This window comes from Rhinatrema bivittatum, chromosome 8 (genome assembly GCF_901001135.1).
Source record: "Rhinatrema bivittatum chromosome 8, aRhiBiv1.1, whole genome shotgun sequence".
In the NCBI taxonomy this organism is placed as follows: Eukaryota; Metazoa; Chordata; class Amphibia; order Gymnophiona; family Rhinatrematidae; genus Rhinatrema; species Rhinatrema bivittatum.
Genome location: NC_042622.1, coordinates 60,773,244 through 60,796,833, shown reverse-complemented (window position 1 = coordinate 60,796,833; position 23,590 = coordinate 60,773,244). Strand labels below are relative to the sequence as shown.

At 39.7% G+C, this 23,590-nt stretch overlaps 1 protein-coding gene across 4 annotated transcripts in view; it reads right to left on the bottom strand.

Annotated features, from left to right (window-relative positions):
* NCOA6 (nuclear receptor coactivator 6) overlaps positions 1-23,590 on the bottom strand; it is a 284,262-nt gene that overhangs the window by 75,766 nt on the left and 184,906 nt on the right. For all 4 annotated transcript variants that reach the window (XM_029613390.1, XM_029613391.1, XM_029613388.1 and 1 more), the window contains exon 11: positions 6,853-9,783. In XM_029613390.1, coding sequence (XP_029469250.1) covers positions 6,853-9,783 — 2,931 coding nt within the window. The remainder of the gene's footprint in view (positions 1-6,852; positions 9,784-23,590) is intronic.

Sequence of the window (23,590 nt, the reverse complement as noted above, 5' to 3'; positions counted from 1 at the left end):
CAAATGAAGATGTTGGGGAGATAACCACTCCAGAGACTGTTTTCAAGGATGATGATTCAGATAAACTGAACCAAATCACTGTGAACCTGGAAGATATAAGTAGGCCAGATTGGCAAACTTTCGAGAAGCAAATAACCTGGACTAGATGGTATACACCCCAGCGTTCTGAAAGAACTCAAAAATGAAATTTCAAATCTATTACTAGTAATTTGTAACCTCTCATTAAAATCGGCCATTATACCTCAAGACTGGAAGGTGGCCAATGTAACCCCAACATTTAAAAAGGGCTCCTGGGGTGATCCAGGAATCTATCGACTGGTGAGCCAGACTTCAGTGCCCCGAAAAATCATGGAAACTATTCTAAAGAACAAAATCTCAGAACATATAGACCGATATGGTTTAAGGGGACACTGCCAGCATGAATCTGCTCAAGGGAAATCTTGCTTCACAAATCAACATTTTTTTTTAAAGGGGTTAATTTATTTAAAATATGTATTAACCACCTATTTACAATTTAAGCGGATACAGGTGAGCATGCAGATGTAGTATATTTGGATTTTCAGAAGGCGTTTGACAAAATCCCACAAAACACTCCTAAATATAATTTTTTTATATTGTATCATGGGATACGAGACAATCTACTTTTATGGATTGCCCACTGATTAAAAGACAGGAAAAAAAAGTAGGATTAAATGGTCAGTTTTCTCAGTGGAGAGAGGTAAATAGTGAAGTGCCTCAGGAATCTTTATTTATAAATGATCTGGAAAGAGGCACAATGAGTGAGGTGATCAAATTTGCAGATGACACAAAATTATTCAGAGTAGTTAATCACAAGCAAATAGTGATAAATTGCAGGAGGACTTTGCAAAGACTGGAAGATTGGGTGTCCAATTGGCAGATTAAATTTAATGTGGACATGAGCAAGGTGATGCGTACACAGAAAATTAACCCATGCCGTAGTTACATGATGTTAGGTTTCATGTTAAGAGTACCACCCAGGAATAAGATCTAGGCATCACAGTAGATAATACATTGAAACAGTCTGCTCAGGTCTTGGGGTATAGGATTGAGACAGTGGATTTTATCCATCTGCCTATTGTGGATTGGTTGATGGATAAAAGACAGGGAAACAGGGGGGGGGGGTGGGAGGACTAATGAATGGAGAAAGATTGTTAATGGAGTGCCCCAGGGGTCTGTATTGGGACCTGTGCTATTTAGCATATTCATAAATGATCTGAAGAAAGGAATAATGAGTGAGGTGACCAAATTTGCAGACAATACAAAATTGTTTGAGTTATTAAAACAGCAGCAGATTGTGAAGAAATGCAGAGGACATTGTGAGACTAGGAGATTGGACATCTAAATGGCAGATGTGGAGAATTTAATGTGGAGAATTGCAAAGTAATGCATGTAGGAAAAAATAAGTCCAACTGCAGGACCACGATGCTGGATTCTGTGTTAGGAGTCACCACCCAGAAAAACTAAATGAAATCTTTGAATCCTTGTGGACAATGCCATGACATCTTTAGCTTGTATGCAGTGGCTGTCAAAAATGCAGCTAGAATGTTAGGAATTATTTGGAAAGGAATGGAGTCCAAAAATGAGAATATCATTATGCGACTATATCTTCAGTATTGTATGCAGTTCTGGTTGCCCAATCTTAAAAGGTATAGCAGACAAGAAAAGGTACAGAGAAGGGCAACAAAAATGATAAAGGGGGTGGAAAAGCTCCCTTAAGGAGAAAGGCTAAACAGATTTGCTCTTTAGCTTGGAAAAAGAATGGGATATGATTGACATTTATGAAATCATGAGTCGGGTGGAATGGGTAAACAGAGAGTGGTTATTTTACCTTTTCAAACACTAGGACTAGGGCATGCTCCAGGAAACTAGCAACCAGCAAATTTAAAACAAATAGTCGGAAGTATTTTCTCACTCAGTGCAATTAATCTATGGAATCTTGTTGCCGGTGGACTTGGTCAAGGCAACTTAACAGAAGGGGTTCAAAAGAGGATTGAACAATTTGATGAAGGAGAAAACCAGTACCAGTTTAATGGAACAAAGTCAGCATGGCTTTACCCAGGGCAAGTCTTGCGTCACAAATCTGCTTCACTTTTTTGAAGGAGTTAATAAACATGTGGATAAAGGTGAACCGGTAGATATAGTATACATGGATTTTCAGAAGGCGTTTGACAAAGTTCCTCATGAGAGGCTTCTAGGAAAAGTAAAAAGTCATGGGATAGGTGGCGATGTCCTTTCGTGGATTGCAAACTGGCTAAAAGACAGGAAACAGAGAGTAGGATTAAATGGGCAATTTTCTCAGTGGAAGGGAGTGGACAGTGGAGTGCCTCAGGAATCTGTATTGGGACCCTTACTTTTCAATATATTTATAAATGATCTGGAAAGAAATACGACGAGTGAGATAATCAAATTTGCAGATGACACAAAATTGTTCAGAGTAGTTAAATCACAAGCAGATTGTGATAAATTGCAGGAAGACCTTGTGAGACTGGAAAATTGGGCATCCAAATGGCAGATGAAATTTAATGTGGATAAGTGCAAGGTGATGCATATAGGGAAAATAACCCATGCTATAATTACACAATGTTGGGTTCCATATTAGGTGCTACAACCCAAGAAAGAGATCTAGGTGTCATAGTGGATAACACATTGAAATCGTCGGTACAGTGTGCTGCGGCAGTCAAAAAAGCAAACAATGTTGGGAATTATACGGAAAATGTCATAATGCCTCTTTATCGCTCCATGGTGAGACCGCACCTTGAATACTGTGTACAATTCTGGTCTCCGCATCTCAAAAAAGATATAATTGCGATGGAGAAGGTACAGAGAAGGGCTACCAAAATGATAAGGGGAATGGAACAACTCCCCTATGAGGAAAGACTAAAGAGGTTAGGACTTTTCAGCTTGGAGAAGAGACGACTGAGGGGGGATATGATAGAGGTGTTTAAAATCATGAGAGGTCTAGAACGGGTAGATGTGAATTGGTTATTTACTCTTTCGGATAGTAGAAAGACTAGGGGGCACTCCATGAAGTTAGCATGGGGCACATTTAAAACTAATCGGAGAAAATTCTTTTTTACTCAACGCACAATTAAACTCTGGAATTTGTTGCCAGAGGATGTGGTTAGTGCAGTTAGTAAAGCTGTGTTTAAAAAAGGATTGGATGGAGAGAAAACAAGATGGCGCCCTGAGCGGGAACATAGCCGGGAGCTCCGTATTTTTTATTTCCTACACTAAGCTTCGCAGCGATATTTTTCTTCGAAAATGCCTCATAAAAGAAAGGGCAAGGTCCGGGTATATCCACCCGACCCAGACCTTGCAACCGGACAACGGCTAATTACAGAGTTCGCCGCGATCACACCAGAAGTGGGGGAGGCTAGCCCCATTGGAGTTTTGGCGAGAGGAGAGCCATATTCTCCCGGGGAACTCTCACTAACCCCCCCGGATCCCAAAACGCCGGCTCGAGCTTTGCCCCTGGCGGGCGCCGGAGGTGCTGAGATACATACCCAAGAGGTGAGGATATCTCAGCAGGGTGGCCCAGAAGACGCCCCAAAGGCTGGTGATCCCGGAGGAGCCCTGCAAACTCGCGTGGCTGAGACGCCAGGAAGTGAGGGGGAAACGATGGCGTCTACCTCCAGGACAACGGGGGAGCTAAGCGAAGGAGCAGGAAGCAGGGTAAGAAAATCTTTCACCCAGCAATTTGTTAAGCCGGCGAAAATTACCCTTGATAACATCTGGGACCTCATGAATGGGATGTTGGTTAAACTAGACAACCAAGCTCTACAACTTGAAGATATTTCGACCAAATTTGGTTTTCTTGAAAGAGATACACGGCAGAAATTTATTGAACAAGGTAACTCTATTAAACAAATAACTGATGATATTAAAAGCCTTCAGAATACAAATGCCTCAATAATATCAGAAAGGATGTCTACATTAAGAAGGCTAGAATCCATTGAGAATTATGTGAGACATTTAAATTTGAGATTTCTGAATTTTCCGATTATAATGGGGGAAATCCCTTTACTATCATTTAAGAAATATATCTCGGAAGCCTTGAAGATTCCTCAACAGGAGATACCACCGGTTAAAAAAATATTTTTTCTCCCGAAAAGAACAAGCACTCCTTTAACGGTTCCACAACAATGGTCAGATTTTCAAAATCTGACCGATTACCTTGAAAACTCAAACATAGAAATAATAGACCGTGCTGTTCTTTTTGTTTCTTTCTATGAAGAAAGTGATGTCTCCAAGATAATGAGAAATTACTTTAAAAATATTTCAGCATTATTCTGCGGTGGACTCATTCGTGTATACCCGGATTTGGCAAAATCTACTCAGCAGCGTAGAAAAGATTTTCTGCAGATGAGACCTGAGACTATAGCACTGGGGGCCAGTTTTAAACTGAGGTACCCTTGCAAGTGCATCATCAAACTGGCCAGGAATATATATATTTTCTTTTTACCAGATCAACTGAGGGCTTTCTTGTCTGGCAGGAGACCACCCGATGAGAATGTTGGGACAATAGAAAATTAGGTGCGAAGTAGGGCATAAATTGTGACAGATGTCGTGTGTACTCCTTGCATATTTCCTTTCTCTCCAATATTTCCTATGTATTAAGAGTGTTGATAACAGTTATTTCTATCGTAAAAAAAAAAAAAAAAAAAAAAAAAAAAAAAGAGTATAATATCAGGAGTATCCTGGAAATTTACTTTTTATTTCCTAAATGTCTCTGTAATTTCTGATACAAATTTTTTGTTTGTATATTGTTTAAAAGATGATAAGTAAAGAATTAAAAAAAAAAAAAAAAAAAAAGGATTGGATAAGTTCTTGGAGGAGAAGTCCATTACCTGCTATTAAGTTCACTTAGAGAATAGCCACTGCCATTAGCAATGGTAACTTGGAAGAGACTTAGTTTTTGGGTACTTGCCAGGTTCTTATGGCCTGGATTGGCCACTGTTGGAAACAGGATGCTGGGCTTGATGGACCCTTGGTCTGACCCAGTATGGCATTTTCTTATGTTCTTAGTTATTAGCCAGGCAGACTTGGCAAAGATGGCACTTCTCTTGGAGTGAAATATAAGAAATAGGTCAATTGTTGGGGGATCTGCTGAGTACTTGTGACCTGGATTGGCCACTTGGAGACCGGACGCTGGGCTCGATGGACCTTGGTCTGACCCAGCATGGCACTTATGGTTCCTCTTTTTTTTAAATGTTCTCTTTATTAATTATATCATTTACATCTTCTTAACATTAATGGAGATCTTATTGTCCATACCTTACATTTGAATGATATGAACTATTATGAATATGGACTAGAAAGAAAAGCTGAAGTTTTAGGTAATACCTTTTTATTGGCCTGACTTAATATCTAATGCTTGGGTAGTTGCCAGGTACTTCTGACTTGGATTGGCCACTGTTGGACACAGGATGCTGGGCTTGATGGACCCTTGGTCTGACCCAGTATGGCATATCATATGTTCATATGCTCAGTGTGCTGCGGCAATTAAAAAAAAAAAAAGCAAACAATGTTAGGAATGATTAGGAAGGGAATAGTGAATAAAATAGAGCATCTCAATAGAAAGACTCTGGGGCACTCCATGAAGTTTGCATGTGGCACATTTAAAACTAATCGGAGAAAGTTCTTTTTCACTCAACGCACAATTAAACTCTGGAATTTGTTGCCAGAGGATGTGGTTAAGGCAGTTAGTATAGCTGAGTCTAAAAAAAGGTTTGGACAAGTTCTTGGAGAAGTCCATGAACAGCCATTAATCAAGCTGACTTAGGGAAGCGCCACTGCTTATTACCAGTATTAGAAGCACGGGATTTATTTAAAGTTTGGGTACTTGCCAGATATTTTTATCCTGGATTGGCCACTGTTGGAAACAGAATGCTGAGCTTGATGGACAATTGGTCTGACTCAGTATGGCAATTTCTTATATTCCTAACTAGACTCTTTGGTGGTCCCCTTGTTAGTTCAGTTCCTGCTCCCCATCTTATGACAGCAAAGCTGGCTTATGAGTCCTGATAAGGAATACAAAATGCTAAATTGTTGCTCTTTTCAGACTAGTATACTATTGAGCACACTTGTCAAATTGCCCCAAGCAGCAACAATGTGTGTGAAATGTTGTCATTATCATTTAAATCATCTCATTCATATATGTATATTGTGATAAACATGTTCAGATGCCTACCTGCTTTAAGTATTTCAGAAATAATGGATTAGTTACATGTAATGATAAGCAGGCTGAATGGAGGAGTAACCTACTGGTGAGAGAAGCAGGCTACGAACCAGGGAAGCCAAGGTTCAAATTCTACTGCTGCTCCTTGTGACCTTGGGCAAGTTTCTTTACCCTCCACTGCTACAGGTACAAACAGACTGAAAGCCCTTTGTAGATACGGAATAAGTACCTGAATGTAATCTGCTTTGAAGTGTTGAAAAATAGAATGAATATATATACATATACACATATATATATACACGTATGTACATATATACATACATATGTATATATATATATACATATATGTATATATACATACACACCTCCTATAAACGCTAAAATGCTGTCCATTGCATAGTTAACATTTCAAGATACTGGGTCAAGTCTGGTTTTCACTCCATTACACATATTGACTTGTAGTCTTGCTTTTCTTAGGGAAATTAGAACTTTGTCCAAATGTACAATGGGGTAAAACCATGATCAGCCCGTGCTGGAGGCAGGAGGAGCCAGTTGACAACCATATATTTCAATAGACCCTCCTAATTTTGTGCCAAGAATAAGTTGGGGAGGAAATAGTTAAAAACAATGATCAGGGGACATACAGTACATACCTTTATTGTGTAGCTGCTCTGGATGGACTTCTATTTTATCCTCCGCTGGGCTGTTACTTGGCTCAGCTGCTAGGCCACTATGGTTACCTGTAGTACTTGGAGATATGGGAAGCAACTCAGGGGTGACTGGAGTGGCTGCTGAAAGTATACTCGAGAGTGGAGTGTTGCCTGATAAACTAGAAGAAACAGAGGCTGAAACTGTAGCAGCAGGTTTACTATCACTCAAAAGGACAGGCCCAGGTGTGCCCAATTTTGAAAGGCTGGATGTCAGAGGGGTTGAAGGTTTATTATCTGTTTCTAAAGAAAACTGCCCAGTTCCCAAGTTTTCTTGCATGGACATTTCCAGCACCTGACTTTCACTTTCCGAATCTAAAGCATACTGTTCTTCCCCTTTTTCAGGAGAGTTTGTAACCTTCTTGCATGCCTTGGTTAGTAAAATCTGACCAATTTTATCTAGTTTCCCCTTTCCTTTACCAGATGAAATTGGACTTCGTCTGTTGCTGGAGGATCCAGGGCTGCTAGAGTGGGGAGGTGATGGCAAAGGTGTGGCTTGTGAAGTTGCTGAAGAGCATTCTTCAGCAATTATATTAGCTTGAGAGTTTACCTCATCTGAAATAAAATCTTTGGTTTTCTGAAGATGAGGATGGGGATGTGGGGAAGCATTTACAGAAGCTATAGATGAGCAAGGAGGCGGCTGAATGGGAGCTGCTAGGGAATTAATAACTAGTGACCTACTTGTAGGTATACTAGAAATATTACTAGATGAAGTGCTAGTGGGAGTAGGCCCTGATGAGAACTTAATATTCTGTGGTATATGCAAAGAACCAACCACTGCAACTGACTGAGGCATTATATTAGTGTTAGAAGTCACTGGGGATGCAGGAACTGTACTTGATTGTGATCCTTTCATTACCTGGATTATTGAAGAGGAATTGATAAAAACTGGTGTAATGAACTGAGGTCGAGGATTGGACTGAACAGATGACTGTCCTTCAGAAACCATAACTTTGTTACCTACATTTGGCATTGTGACTACTGTAGAAACCAATGTAGGCTGTAAATGAGATGGCAAAGAAGCTGAAGTATTGGCAGAAGATGTAATGGGGTTGGATGTGACAAAGACTGTTATCTGGTTAGGCGGTAAAGGAGTAGGAACAGAAGAGGCGCTAACTGGCCTTTGAATTACTGCAGGGACATTTTGTGAAAGCATGGGATTTAGCTCTCCTAGTTCTGGCCGCACTTGAGTTGTACAGGCTTCTGTGTTGTGAGGAGGCAGGTTTAAAGGGTTAGGCAACTCCTTTCCAGAGGACAGATCTGGTAATGGAAGAATGGGGTCCATCTTTTTTAGTTCCTCCCCTGAGGTTATCACTGTTGATGCATCAAGATTAATGCCAGAGGGTTTAATGGTCACATTAGGAGCGCCAGAATGATCAAGAAGTTGACTTAAGGATGTTGGTGCTTCTCTCATAGCTGGAGACATCAAACTTTTACCTTCCTCTATGGTGGGAAGTTTGGTGGTATTTTTCTTTTGTTGATCTTCAGAGAATAACATTTTCATTTCTTTGCTAGGAATGCTTTTCAACTCAATGGTAGCCTGCTCTGCTCCTCCCTGGACAACTTGTGAAATCTGACCTTCACTATCTTGTGGTGCATTAGGGCCCTCTTTGTTGTCCTCCGGCCCACCACTCATAATAGCTACTGAGACAGCAGAAATCTGGCCACCCATCGCTCCAGTATTTGGAAAATTCCCAGATACAGAGGTCTGCAAAGAAGTAGATCCAACTAAAATATTTCTCTGCAACTCCATGTTTTGCAAGAGTACAGAGTTCTGTTGGGCTGCCAGTGCTAATTTAGCTGCTTTAGAATTTTGTCTGCCAGGACTTGGAGCAGTTTTTCGGCTAGACCCTGGACTGGACCTTCTGCTGTTGCTTGGGCTTGCACGCTTGGTTCCTCCAGAGTTTGGTTGCTTCCCTGAATTGACTGGCATAGTATCTAGTTTGTTTATCTGAGAAGCAGAAAAGCCAGATGGATTACTGATTGAGAGATTTGATGGGGCTTGCCCAATGGCCTTCAAAGTAGTTGGATTGAGACCCTGTTGATCAAATCCTCTATTAAGGTTTGGTCTAGGAGGCAAGGGAATATTTATCTGAGGAGGAAAGAGACCTGCTATAGAAGCATTGAGTCTCTCTGGTGACAAACTTATTTCTGAAGGCTCTGTACTAGGTGGACGGTTATTTGGGGTCTGAGGATAGTATGGTCTTGGACTTGCCCTGTTTGGTGTTTTTGGTCTTGAGGTCTGTGATGGGGTACCAACGTTTGGGAAATGATGAATATGAGAACCAGCCAAAGAATTAACTTGCTGCTGCTGTGGGCTTGCACCTTGTGGAGAAGGCCCAGGCTTTGGGCCAGACATCATTAATTGGTTTTGTGAGATAACTAAGTGAGGCGTCATGTTATTTGGAGCTCCTGAAACTGGAGGCACTTCGGCTCCATTTCCTTCTGTAAGAGAAGATACAGAGGATCCATCTCCTGGGGGTGAACTGGAAGAATTCTGTAAATTATCTTGGTAAACCATTTTTCTTCCATTATTTCCCAAAGATTGATTGACTGACAAAGGCATTCTTTGTTTATCAGGAGAAGGAGGTACTGAACCAGGACCTTGTAAGCTGACCATGACTGACATGTTGCCACTCTGCTGCATGGGCATTCTTTGAGAGTCGGGATTTAGAGCACCTCTCTGTGGATGAACACCTTGTGACACAGGAAGTCTTACTGATTTTGGATCCTGCTGCATCATCAGCATCATCATCATCTGCTGTTGCTGCTGGGACTGGGCTTGAGTAGATGCAACTTGCTGCTGCTGTCCATGTTGCATAAGCTGAGGAGGAATTGGTTGCAGAGGCCTCTGTTCAACAGCTTGAGACGGATACCCTAAAAAGTGAACACAACTACCATCATCCTCAGAAAAATAAAATTTAAAGTTGTTTGTAACATGCATCAAAATATAGGACTGCTATGCAATCACAAGTAATTTCATACAGCCTGCTTCACTCTAAGATTAACTTTTTCCTGCATAAAACCTAATGTTCACATATTTTCCCCTGACAAGCACATACATTTTGAGCACACAAATCGTATGCGGGGAAAAAAAAGCATCAATGGAGGTCTTCTGGGGACAGGGTTAAGTTTAGCTGTACATACTGAGTGCTCTCCAGCTAAAGTTACATGCACAAATCTGATCAGAAAACCAGCTATTCTAACTTCAGGGTAAAGTTACACACATAGCTTTATTCACATATATTCCATGGCAGACTTATTTGAGTAAGTCCTGCTGAATATCCAGATAAAATTATGCACATAACTTTACCTGGATAAATTTGTCACTCACTGGCTCTCTGAACATTGACTTCTTATAATGTTAATATAAAAATATAGAGGGCATGAACTCTATGGATGCAGTTTCCTGACAAAATGCATATCCTACAAATACAAAAATGTATTTAAAAAAATGTTAGATGAGCACTCTACACCAGGGGCTCTCAACTCAGTCCTCAGGACACCAGACCAGTCTGGTTTTCAGGATATCCACAATGAATATGCATGAGATAAATATGCATACAGTGGAGGCAGAGCACACAAATTCTTATGTATATTCATTGTGGATATCCTGAAAACTTGACTAGCTTGGTGTGTCCCGAGGACTGGATTGAGAACCAGTGCTCTACCCAAAAATGTAAAATAAAGTGAGAGGCTCATTCCAAAAATCTTAACACTTTATTAAGAAATTAAAGTAAAAGTCTAAAAACCAAACAAACATACAGTTCAATGTATGTTTTGGCTCTTCACCAAGTTTGCATTAGGGGCACCAAATAATTTAAACCAGGTTCAGAACAGGTCTTCTGCCACTACCCCTCTTACCTGGTCCTGGAAATACTGTGAAAGCAGCATTCATAGTACCTGGGAGTGGGAGACCCAGTTCTCGCACAGCAGTGACACCTAGTGGCTGGATTTAGGGCCCATGATTCTGGGATTCTGGAAGAAGCCCTTATGCATATCCCCTAGCTGAGCACTGTCATTGCAATAAAAGGGCTAGGTTAATTAGGAAGGAATATAAAGTGAAGATGCTTACCTGTGACATGCATTCTCTGAAGACAGCAGTTCACCAGTCATACATGTGGGTGACATCATCCCAATGGTGCCAAATGGAACACGACTTTCAGAGCTTTCTAGGCAAAGTCCTAAGGCTCTATTGAATACGCATGGTAGTTCCCACATATCCGCAAGCACAATGAGCGCCTCAGTTCTGTAATCAAGCTATTGAACTCAACTCCAGAAGGGGGGGAGGGGGGCACTGCCCAAACCTGTTTTTGCTTCATGAGTGATTGTCTAAACAATAATGGGATGTGAATGTGTGGACTAAACTCCCATGTCGCACATCTCTTTTCAACAGAGATTGACCAGAATTGGGCTACCAACACAGCCATGGCTCTAACATTATGAAATTAATATACCCCTCCAAGGCCAAACTTACTTGAGGTAAGCAAAGTATATGCAGACTGTTATCCAATTAGACAATGTCCTTTTGGACATGGCGATCCCAGGTTTACCTGGGCAAAAAAAAAAAAAAAGCTGGGTGAATTTCTCAAGGCATACTCCAACCAAGTTGGTTTTCAATCAAAATCTGATATATATTGAAGATTGGATAATTATAATATATGGCATGAACTAAAGTCAAAAGACATAACAGGCTTCTCAGAAACCTAGTGGAAAGAAGATAACCAATGGGACACCAACACTATGGTAAAAAATGTATCAAAATGACAGGGCAGATCGAACTGCAAAATAGGATAAATAGGATAAAAATTATGCAGAATACAAAAAACGCACTTTGGAACCTCTGTGCATGTGAAAAGGGAAATGTACAGCAGTGGGAGTATAGTACCATCTGCCTTACCAGGATGAGGAAGAGACTATGAATTGCTAACAGATTAGAAAGGATAATAAAATTGACAACACAATAGTAATAAGAGATTTCAATTACCCCAATTTGATTGGGAAAATGTCTCATTGTTTCTGGTTGCTATAAATGACTTGGTTCATGGACAGCTGTATAAAGACAATGGTAGCTACATTAGACCTGGTTTTCAGTGGATTGCAGGACCTGGTGCAAGAAGTAGTGATGGAATGGCCGCTTGGTAATAGGGATCGTAATACAATCAGATTTGACAATCACCAGGAGGAATATATTTTTAAAATCTACTACAGCAGCATTAAATTTAAAAAAGATTATGATAAAATGAAGAAGTTAGAAAGAAAATGAAAGGAACTGATACAAGTGTTAACAGTTTGAATGAGGACATTCCAGTGGAAACACTGAGAGGAGAGGATCACCTTGCTGGTGGCTGAAAGGAATCAGTAAGTTTTTGCTTGGGACATTGAGTTTTTTTAAAAGTATTGGGGCAAAGTTAACTATTTGGGAATATTATTTAGTGTGTTTGTGCGTTTGTGCCGTTAATAGTCAGAAAGGCAGTGAATAAACAAGTTAGACTGTTTGCATTTTTAATTCTTTATTTTACTTTTCTTAATTATAACAGGCAAATGGATACAATACATATCATATATGTATTGTATCCATTTATTATACATTTCCTGTGGAAACTAAATCTCAATCTTTACCCATATAATCAGATAATAGTAATATTTAAAGAAAAAGTGGACCGTTGGAAAATTAAACAGAGCGAAAAATATAAGGTAAATATGGTTTCACCCATAATACTAGGCAATAAGAGAAAACAACAATTTAAATAATTTATTATTTTTTTTGCTCTCAACCATTTTCTGCACTTTGGAGGTGTGAGTCCAGGAAAGCCTGTAATGCTGAAACTTCAAAGTAAACATACTTTTGATCTTTAAACCAAATTTCACACTTGCAAGGGTATCTTAAAAGAAATCTGGCACCCCTAGCCAGGGTGGCAGACTTCAATTTAAGAAACTCTTGTCTCCTTACCTGAGTTGGTCTAGATAGATCTGGATAAATCCAGATCTGTTGACCATGGAAGTTTAACAATCTATTACGTAGAAATAAACGTAATATTGTATCTCTTTCTTGTGGAAATGTAAAGGAGACAAAAAGAGTTTCCCTAGAAGTTATAACAGTGTCTAAAGTAGTTTCTAAGACATCTGATATATCAATGGATTGCTCTGGTTGTTCTTCTCTTATAGAGGATTTTTTAAAGATATAATAAATTTTTGCAATAGTTGGTATCGCTTGTTCAGGTATCTTTAATACATGCAAAAAATATTCTTTAAGCATATCTTTAGGGGAAGTCAGTCTCAAATATGGAAAATTAAACAGTCTAATGTTGGAATATCTAAAATTATTTTCCATGAGTTCTAATTTCCTTGCATTTGAGATTTCACTTTTAACCAAATGACTTTGTATATTTTCTACTTTACTTAAACGTTGTTCTTGCATATCCAATTTAACCTGATGTGTTGTAGCTACTTTTTCTACCTCTAATGCTTTTCTTTGTACCTCTACATGTGTCTTGGTCAATTTTAATATAGCATTTTCGAGAGATTTAACTGCAGTCCAGAGTATATCCATTGTTATCTCTGATGTTGGAGTAACAATTATATTATCTACAGACTGCCCCGTATCACTTCCCCCTGCTTCAATGTTTCCCATCCCTGGTGGGGATGGGATATTGGGATCTCCGGGGCTCAGAGAGATAGCTTCGGCCAGAGAAGCAGATTCTCGCTCCAAATCTGTTTCTAATGCGGCCTTGTCCTCCGGATTAGTTATTGTTGTTGGCACAAAGAAAGAAGAAATATTAGACTGGGTTAGGCCCGGTACTGGAGATGATGATATAATCTCCCGTACACGGGCCTTACGCTTAGTATGTGGCATTATAAAATTGAATAAACTTTTTTTTTCTTTGTGTGTCAATCTCTTAAGTCTTTCTTTTCCAACGGTAAACTAATGAGGTCGAGAGAGAGAGATCAAATGATTGTACTTATTTCCCTTCGTTGTAATATTTCATTAAAAAGTTTCAAGTAAGTTCAAAATCAAATCCAGGGGGGACCAGTTTTATGCTTACTGGTCCCTCCCCTCGATGACATCAGCAGCAGACAGCAGGGAAGGAACACCAGCTGAAAGGCGTCACTGGAGATTCAAGGCAGGAAGAAGTTCTTTCAGGTAATAAATGCAAACCAGGATTTCTCCCTCTCAGCACAGTCCCAGCTCTCTCTCTGCCCGTCTACTCGCTGCAGGGGGGGGCCGGTTTTGTACTTACCGGTCCCTCCCCTCGATGACATCAGCAGCAGACAGCAGGGAAGGAACACCAGCTGAAAGGCGTCACTGGAGATTCAAGGCAGGAAGAAGTTCTTTCAGGTAATAAATGCAAACCAGGATTTCTCCCTCTCAGCACGGTCCCAGCTCTCTCTCTCCCCCCTGTTTGCATTTTTAAATAGTCAGTCAATAAGGTAGCAGTAGGTAGGCAGTGAATAAACTGTTTGTATTTTTAGTCAGTCAATAAGGTAGCAGTAGATAGTGTGTTTATTTTTAAAAGTCTGCAGAACTGAGTGTTCTCCAGACTTTTAAAGAGCTGACTGTTTGTTTTTAATACTAACTGAGAGCATTGTATTGAAAAAAAAAAAATAACCCACAACCCCCCCCCACAAAAAAGTAGCCAGAAGCTAGAAATAAGCTAGGAGCAGTATATACCAAAGTAAAAAAGTTGAATAGTTCAGCTCAGTTACTCACATTGGAAAGGTGTTGAGGTAGTGTGATTGGGTTTGAATAGGGACCAACATTTGTTAATCAAGGGAGCAGGGAGTCACTCAGGCTGACTAACTGAAGTTAGACTGTTTGTATCCCTATCAATTAAAAAGCAGAATAAAAATACAAACAAAAAACAAACTTTGAAATGTTTGTATGCTAATGCCAGAAGTCTAAGAAGTAAGATGGGAGAATTAGAATGTATAGCAGTAAATGATTTCTTATCAATGGGCACCAATGTAATTTGAGAAGGATCCTTACAATACTATGTAAACCTCAAAACAAATCCTTCATGATACTTGTATAGCTGTTCTTTGTTCAACTCCAAAATCCTCATATAAGAGTGCAAAAGGTTGACTATTAACAGGCCAATTTAACAGAAAAATTTTTGTTGGAAGGAGTGGAACGTTTCATATACATTATCACAAATCCCCACCAGGGGTAATATGACTGTTGATTATAATCATAAACGTCCCACCTCCGACCAATATATGTGATGAATGTGCAAAATGTGCTACAATCCACAAGCTTTTTGTTAAATCATTTTTTTATTTTTTTATCTATAACTATAAAACATTATGCATAATTGATTGTGGTGAAACAAATCACTTCAGTTTTAAGTGCAGTCAAACGCTACTCATTAGCCTTGTGTATTAATCCCAACGAAGGGTAAAAAATCTCAACAGCCGCAGATGGCACAACCTAGAACGGCTTAACCGGCAGTCTCTTATGGCTTAAAAATAAGCTCATAACAACACCCCGACTTATCTGGTGGTTGAGAGGGTCACCGACGTAGCCACGTTTCAGGTCCACATTGAGACCTTTCATCAGGGAGTTTGTCCTCTTGCGATGTATCGTCGGTCAGTGTTGGGCCATGCCTGCTAGGTTCCTGGCGTGAGTCTGGGGACTCTATCCAAGGCTAACTATGTTTGTTATGAGCTTATTTTTAAGCCATAAGAGACTGCCGGTTAAGCCGTTCTAGGTTGTGCCATCTGTGGCTGTTGAGATTTTTTACCCTTCGTTGGGATTAATACACAAGGCTAATGAGTAGCGTTTGACTGCACTTAAAACTGAAGTGATTTGTTTCACCACAATCAATTATGCATAATGTTTTATAGTTATAGATAAAAAATAAAAAATGATTTAACAAAAAGCTTGTGGATTGTAGCACATTTTGCACATTCATCACATATATTGGTCGGAGGTGGGACGTTTATGATTATAATCAACAGTCATATTACCCCTGGTGGGGATTTGTGATAATGTATATGAAACGTTCCACTCCTTCCAACAAAAGTTTTTCTGTTAAATTGGCCTGTTAATAGTCAACCTTTTGCACTCTTATATGAGGATTTTGGAGTTGAACAAAGAACAGCTATACAAGTATCATGAAGGATTTGTTTTGAGGTTTACATAGCAGTAAATGATGACATAGACTTAATTGGCATCTCAGAGACATGGTGGAAAGAGGATAACCAATGGGACAGTGCTATACCGGGGTACAAATTATATCGCAATGACAGAGAGGAGCAGTCGGGAGGAGGTGTGGTGCTTTATGTCCGGGATGGCATAGAGTCCAACAGGATAAACATCCTGCATGAGACTAAATACAAAATTGAATCTTTATGGGTAGAAATCCCTTGTGTGTCAGGGAAGACTACAGTGATAGGGGTATACTACTGTCCACCTGGTCAAGATGGTGAGATGGACAGTGAAATGCTAAGAGAAATTAGGGAAGCTAACCAAATTGGTAGTGCAGTAATAATGGGAGACTTCAATTACCCCAATATAGACTGGGTAAATGTATCATCGGGTCACACTAGAGAGATAACGTTCCTGGATGGAATAAATGATAGCTTTATGGAGCAATTGGTTCAGGAACCGACGAGAGAGGGAGCAATTTTAGATCTAATTCTCAGTGGAGCACAGGACTTGGTGAGAGAGGTAACGGTGGTGGGGCCGCTTGGCAATAGTGATCATAATATGATCAAATTTGATTTAATGACTGGAAAAGGAACAGTGTGCAAATCCAAGGCTCTCGTGCTAAACTTTCAAAAGGGAAACTTTGATAAAATGAGAAAAATTGTTAGAAAAAAACTGAAACGAGCAGCTACAAAAGTAAAAAATGTCCAAGAGGTGTGGTCATTGTTAAAAAATACCATTCTAGAAGCACAGTCCAGATGTATTCCACACATTAAGAAAGGTGGAAAGAAGGCAAAACGATTACCGGCATGGTTAAAAGGGGAGGTGAAAGACGCTATTTTAGCCAAAAGATCTTCATTCAAAAATTGGAAGAAGGATCCAACAGAAGAAAATAGGATAAAGCATAAACATTGGCAAGTTAAATGTAAGACATTGATAAGACAGGCTAAGAGAGAATTTGAAAAGAAGTCTCACAGTAAAAACTTTTTAAAATATATCCGAAGCAGAAAGCCTGTGAGGGAGTCAGTTGGACCGTTAGATGATCGAGGGGTTAAAGGGGCACTTAGAGAAGATAAGGCCATCGCGGAAAGATTAAATGATTTCTTTGCTTCGGTGTTTACTGAAGAGGATGTTGGGGAGGTACCCGTAATGGAGAAGGTTTTCATGGGTAATGATTCAGATGGACTGAATCAAATCACTGTGAACCTAGAAGATGTGGTAGGCCTGATTGACAAACTGAAGAGTAGTAAATCACCTGGACCGGATGGTATACACCCCAGAGTACTGAAGGAACTAAAAAATGAAATTTCAGACCTATTAGTAAAAATTTGTAACTTATCATTAAAATCATCCATTGTACCTGAAGACTGGAGGATAGCAAATGTAACCCCAATATTTAAAAAGGGCTCCAGGGGTGATCCGGGAAACTACAGACCGGTTAGCCTGACTTCAGTGCCAGGAAAAATAGTGGAAAGTGTTCTAAACATCAAAATCACAGAACATATAGAAAGACATGGTTTAATGGAACAAAGTCAGCATGGCTTTACCCAGGGCAAGTTTTGCCTCACAAATCTGCTTCACTTTTTTGAAGGAGTTAATAAACATGTGGATAAAGGTGAACCGGTAGATATAGTATACTTGGATTTTCAGAAGGCGTTTGACAAAGTTCCTCATGAGAGGCTTCTAGGAAAAGTAAAAAGTCATGGGATAGGTGGCGATGTCCTTTCGTGGATTGCAAACTGGCTAAAAGACAGGAAACAGAGAGTAGGATTAAATGGGCAATTTTCTCAGTGGAAGGGAGTGGACAGTGGAGTGCCTCAGGGATCTGTATTGGGACCCTTACTGTTCAATATATTTATAAATGATCTGGAAAGAAATACGAAGAGTGAGAATCAAATTTGCAGATGACACAAAATTGTTCAGAGTAGTTAAATCACAAGCAGATTGTGATAAATCGCAGGAAGACCTTGTGAGACTGGAAAATTGGGCATCCAAATGGCAGATGAAATTTAATGTGGATAAGTGCAAGGTGATGCATATAGGGAAAAATAACCCATGCTATAATTACACAATGTTGGGTTCCATATTAGGTGCTACAACCCATGAAAGAGATCTAGGTGTCATAGTGGATAACACATTGAAATCGTCGGTGCAGTGTGCTGTGGCAGTCAAAAAAGCAAACAGAATGTTGGGAATTATTAGAAAAGGAATGATGAATAAAACGGAAAATGTCATAATGCCTCTGTATCGCTCCATGGTGAGACCGCACCTTGAATACTGTGTACAATTCTGGTCACCGCATCTCAAAAAAGATATAATTGCGATGGAGAAGGTACAGAGAAGGGCTACCAAAATGATAAGGGGAATGGAACAACTCCCCTATGAGGAAAGACTAAAGAGGTTAGGACTTTTCAGCTTGGAGAAGAGACGACTGAGGGGGGATATGATAGAGGTGTTTAAAATCATGGGAGGTCTAGAACGGGTAGATGTGAATCGGTTATTACTCTTTCGGATAGTAGAAAGACTAGGGGGCACTCCATGAAGTTAGCATGGGGCACATTTAAAACTAATCGGAGAAAGTTCTTTTTTACTCAACGCACAATTAAACTCTGGAATTTGTTGCCAGAGAATGTGGTTCGTGCAGTTAGTATAGCTGTGTTTAAAAAAGGATTGGATAAGTTCTTGGAGGAGAAGTCCATTACCTGCTATTAAGTTCACTTAGAGAATAGCCACTGCCATTAGCAATGGTTACATGGAATAGACTTAGTTTTTGGGTACTTGCCAGGTTCTTATGGCCTGGATTGGCCACTGTTGGAAACAGGATGCTGGGCTTGATGGACCCTTGGTCTGACTCAGTATGGCATTTTCTTATGTTCTTATGAGATAGAGAGTGTTTAAAAATACTATCAAAAGATCAGAGTTGGGGTAGGTGTGTGTGTGTGTAGCTGTGTGTGAGAGTTGACTTTGGAAGCATCGAGATGGCGGCTTTGAAAGCACCTTTTGGTGCTATATTTGTCAGCTGCTTATTTATCTCAGTCTGTCTGCCTGGCATTTGGAATGCAGCACTGGTCAGCATTCTAACAGTTTCTCACAGAAAGCAATGGCGATTCTTTTCTGAAGGCTCAGTTCTCTGAAAATATTGACTCGATATTTCTGATTTTCTAACTCATATGAGTGTCACATTTTTCTTCATGCATACCAAATTTAGTGAATTTCTAACCCTTTTGGGAGGCATACTGTGTCTATGGACATAAAGACAAACATTGATCCCTTTATATAATTTTTCCAATATTCTTAAGTTGGAAAGCATAAAAAAGTTGAAGGAAGACCAAATGACTGCCTGCATGGTTAAAAAATGGAGCAAAAAAAATATTATAGCCAAAAAGACATCTTTTAAAAAAAGAAAAGCAAGCCTAATGAGGAGAATAAGGAACAGCCTAGATAATGGCAAGCTAGTTTTAAACCAGTAATAAAGCAAACCAAGAGAGAATTTGAAGATTGCCAAAAAGGCAAAAAACAAACAATGAAACCTTTTCAGATATATTAGAAGCAGGAAGCTTGCAGAAGAGTCAACTGGACAACTAAATAACCAGAGAATAAAAATGGTACTCAGAGAGAACAAGGAAAAAGCAGAAAAGTAAATGATTTCTTTGCTTCAATCTTTACTGAAAAGGAGGATGGTGGGGATATGCCCATTCTGGAGTAATCTTCAAAAGTGATACATTTAACTGGAACTCAAAGAAGAGTCTCTTCCAGTCAACCAATGTACTAGCTATAGGCCTATTTCGAGTGTATCATCTTTTGCCAAAATTATCAAACTCTCAGTGCATCAACAATTAGTTATTTTTTTTAGATTTGAATGCTGTGTTGAGTCCACACCACCAAAACTCTACTTGTTTCGGTCTCTAATCTTCTTCATCAAGTAGATGTTAATAAACAAGTAATAGCTGTATTTTTACACATCTCTGAGGCGTTTGATATAGTGAATCACAATCTGATTTTAAGCTGTTTGGCTGAGCTTGGGATTGCTGGAAAGTATATTCATGGTTTGCCTCATATTTAAGGGGAAGAATGTTTCAGATAGCCAGTTTGAATGATACCTCACACTGGCGTCATTTGAAAGCAGGAATTCCTTAGGCGAGCATATTATCTGCAACACTTTAATATTTACTTATCTTCGTCTCACATATTGGATACCATGGCTTCATTTTATAAAGGTATATGCAAATGATATCCACCTTCTCTTTCCACTGGATGTTAACATGAGTTCCACAATGCAGAAAGTGACCGAGGGGTAGATTTTAAAAGCTTGCGCGCAGGCGTACGTGTGCACTACCCAGCGCGCACACATGTACGCCCAATTTTATAACATGCGCGCGCACAAGGGGGTGCAGTGCACACCAAGCTCGCTCCGAGCCACGCTGCTCCGAAATCGGAGCGGCCTCTGAGGGAACTTCTCTTCCCCTACCTCCCCCTTCCCTTTTCCCCCTACCTTTGATGATTTCTTTTATCACAAAACTTACTTCAGCCCTGGGGCTGAAGTAAGTTGCGCGCGCTGGCAAATATGGCCGCTGTGCTGGGAGCCTGACTCCACCCCTGGACCGCTCTTCCCCCTCCCCTTTTTGCAAGCCCCATTATTTACACGCGGCCCGGGGCTTTTCGTGTGTCGCCAGGCCTTTTTAAAATAGGCCTGGCGCACGTACCCCTTTTAAAATCCGGCCCCAACTGTTTAATGTGCAAAATTAGATGTATGCGCATCAGTCTTGAATTTAAAAAAAACAAAAACTGAAGCAATGGTAGTTTCTAGATTACCTGAAAGCTATCCATCTCCTGGGATAATATAAAATGACACATTGATACCATTTAAAGACAAGTTCAGAACCTTAGTTTTGAAATGGATTCCTCCCTTAAACTGATCACCTGAAAAAAGTGTTAAAAGTTGGATTTTATAAGCTTAGTTTATTAAGACACCTTAGATATGTCTTAATAGCTTCGGATTTTATAATTTTAGTACAGGCATTTTTATTGACTTCAATTGATTACCGTATTTTCGCGTGTATAGGCCGCGGCCTATACAAAGGTGCAGCTTATCTAAATCTGTGTTTACATAGGATAGACTAGGATAATCTATATAATACCTACCGGTATTCTTTATATATTTTTTTTAGTTTGCTTGGGGAAAGTAATACCGGAATGTTTACCACTGAAAGTAGGAGCAGTAATGAGCACACTTCAAATTACTGTATATAACAGTATTGTTATTAAAGAAGAATGCACTGCAGACAATTCAAAACCAGATTGAGATGTTATTTTAATTAAGTGTATATATCGATACAGTACCTTTAATTTACCAGTAATTTCGAATTGTCACATATGAAAATTTAGAACACAAAAGCATATAAATATTTCCAAGTACTGTATTTCCATTTGGAACCAGTTACACATAAAACACAAAGAATTCGGCAAAAACATGTAAACTTCAGTCTATATTTTAACGGGGAAATAAGAATCTCAGTTTGTTATAGGCAGCAGTGTAATCTCAGTTAGTTATGATATTTACACCATACCTCGTCATATGATGAAAATCCCTCAAAGTCTGTCAAGCAATCAGAATCAGCAAAGTGTTCAGCTGCAAAGGCTTCTGCTTCGTCGTCGTTAAATTCGTAGTCATCATCTGAAGCTGATTCCGAAGCCGATGAATTAGCGCCATCTGTGTCTCCAGTAAGCCTGCCTTCTTGAAGCCATTAATTATTGTCATTGACTTTACAGCCTCCCAAGATCTCAGAACCCATAAGCACACTTCTGAATAGGTAGCTCGCCGCTGCTTCCCCGAAGGAGTGAATGAGTGCACCCCATCTGACATCCACTTCTCCCATTCCTTCCGCAGCAGGCACTTAAAAGGGTAATTAACCGCAATATCCAAAGGTTGTAATTTGCAAGTTAAACCTCCTGGAATAACTGCAATATGAGCGCCTGCTTTATTTAGAGCTTTCTGAACAGATTCCTGCTTATGGGCAGCCATTGCGTCAAAGATCAAAAGAGATTTGGGTGAAAAGAATGCGCCAGGCCATGCGCGAAAGCACTGCTCCGTCCACTTCATCATAACGTCTTCATTCATCCAGCCCTTTTTATTGCATGACGCTTAGACCCTTAGCAAATTTTTCCCGTAGCATAGTTATGCGCTTAAAAATAACCATTGGCTTTAATTTCTTGCCATCGGCAATGCACGCCAAAACCACAGTGAAACTGGTGCGTTCATGTCCTGTTGTTGTAATGGGTACTGTTTTAGTGCCACGTGGAGCAACTGTTCGAGTAGCAGGAATATCAAACCACATCGGTATCTCATCCATGTTTACTATATTACTGGGCCCTAAATTACCCTCAATACACTCTTTCCGCACAAAATCACGAAAACTTGTACTTAGTTCTTGCCAGTTCTCGGGCTTTTGACCTACAGTGGTCCTAGACCTTGACAACTCGTTCCTACGCATGAATTTGTACACCCAATTCACTCCTCCAGAGAAATCACCAATTTTCAAGTTCAGCAGCCAATGCTTTAGCCTTATGTTTAATGCTAATGGCTTCAAGAACTGGCCATTTGGCAGGCATACCTCGACGGGCACGCTTCTTTGGATTCATATTTTCCAGTTCGGCTTCTTCTTTTCTCCACCTTCAAATACACTTTTCGTCCACAGAAAATTGACGACCCGATTCTCGATTTCCGTGTGTTTTTGCGTATTCTATTGCTGCCAGTTTAAAATCTGCCGTGTAAGAATGACGCTTAGGCATAGTACGGTATACAAGGGTGCGGCCAATGTATGGGTGCGGCCTATACAACAACTTGCTGACATAGACACCGGATTTCCGCGGCTTATACACGGGTGCGGCTTATACTCGTGTGTGGCCTATACACGCGAAAATACGGTATTTTTAAGCCCATTTTAGTGGGTTTACCTAAATATTGAATACAGGCCATTCAACTTTGCAGAACTCAGCCACAAGATACTACTATGCAATAAATTAAGAGATCATGTTACCCTATTACATAAGTTACATTGGTTACCAATTGATCAAAGAATTACATTAAACATTTTTTTTTTTTTACCATATTAAAAAAAAATAGTGGTCCATCTTATCTGTCAGTATTGGTAACCAAATATGAAACTAACGGTCTCTACATTCTAGAGTTGACTGTTTACTGTCTCTGCCTTCAGTAAAGGAAGTACACAGAGAAGAAACACATAAGCAAGCGTTCTCTAATATTCCCCTGGTGTTATGGAATGCCCTTCCACGGTATCTCCAAATGATTGATATTACTACATTTTTTCGCAAGCAGTTGAAGGCCCATCTTTTTATTGAAGCATTTGGACCTAAGCAAGCCTTGGATAATTAAGTTATTTATTGTGCACAGTTTTGTTTTAGCTTGTGTATTGTCAGTTTGCGTTTTAAATTGATTTTGATATTATGTTCACTACTTAAAACAGATTTGTAATTTGTGGTTTATAAAATTTTAAAATAAAAGTAAAGCAAATCACG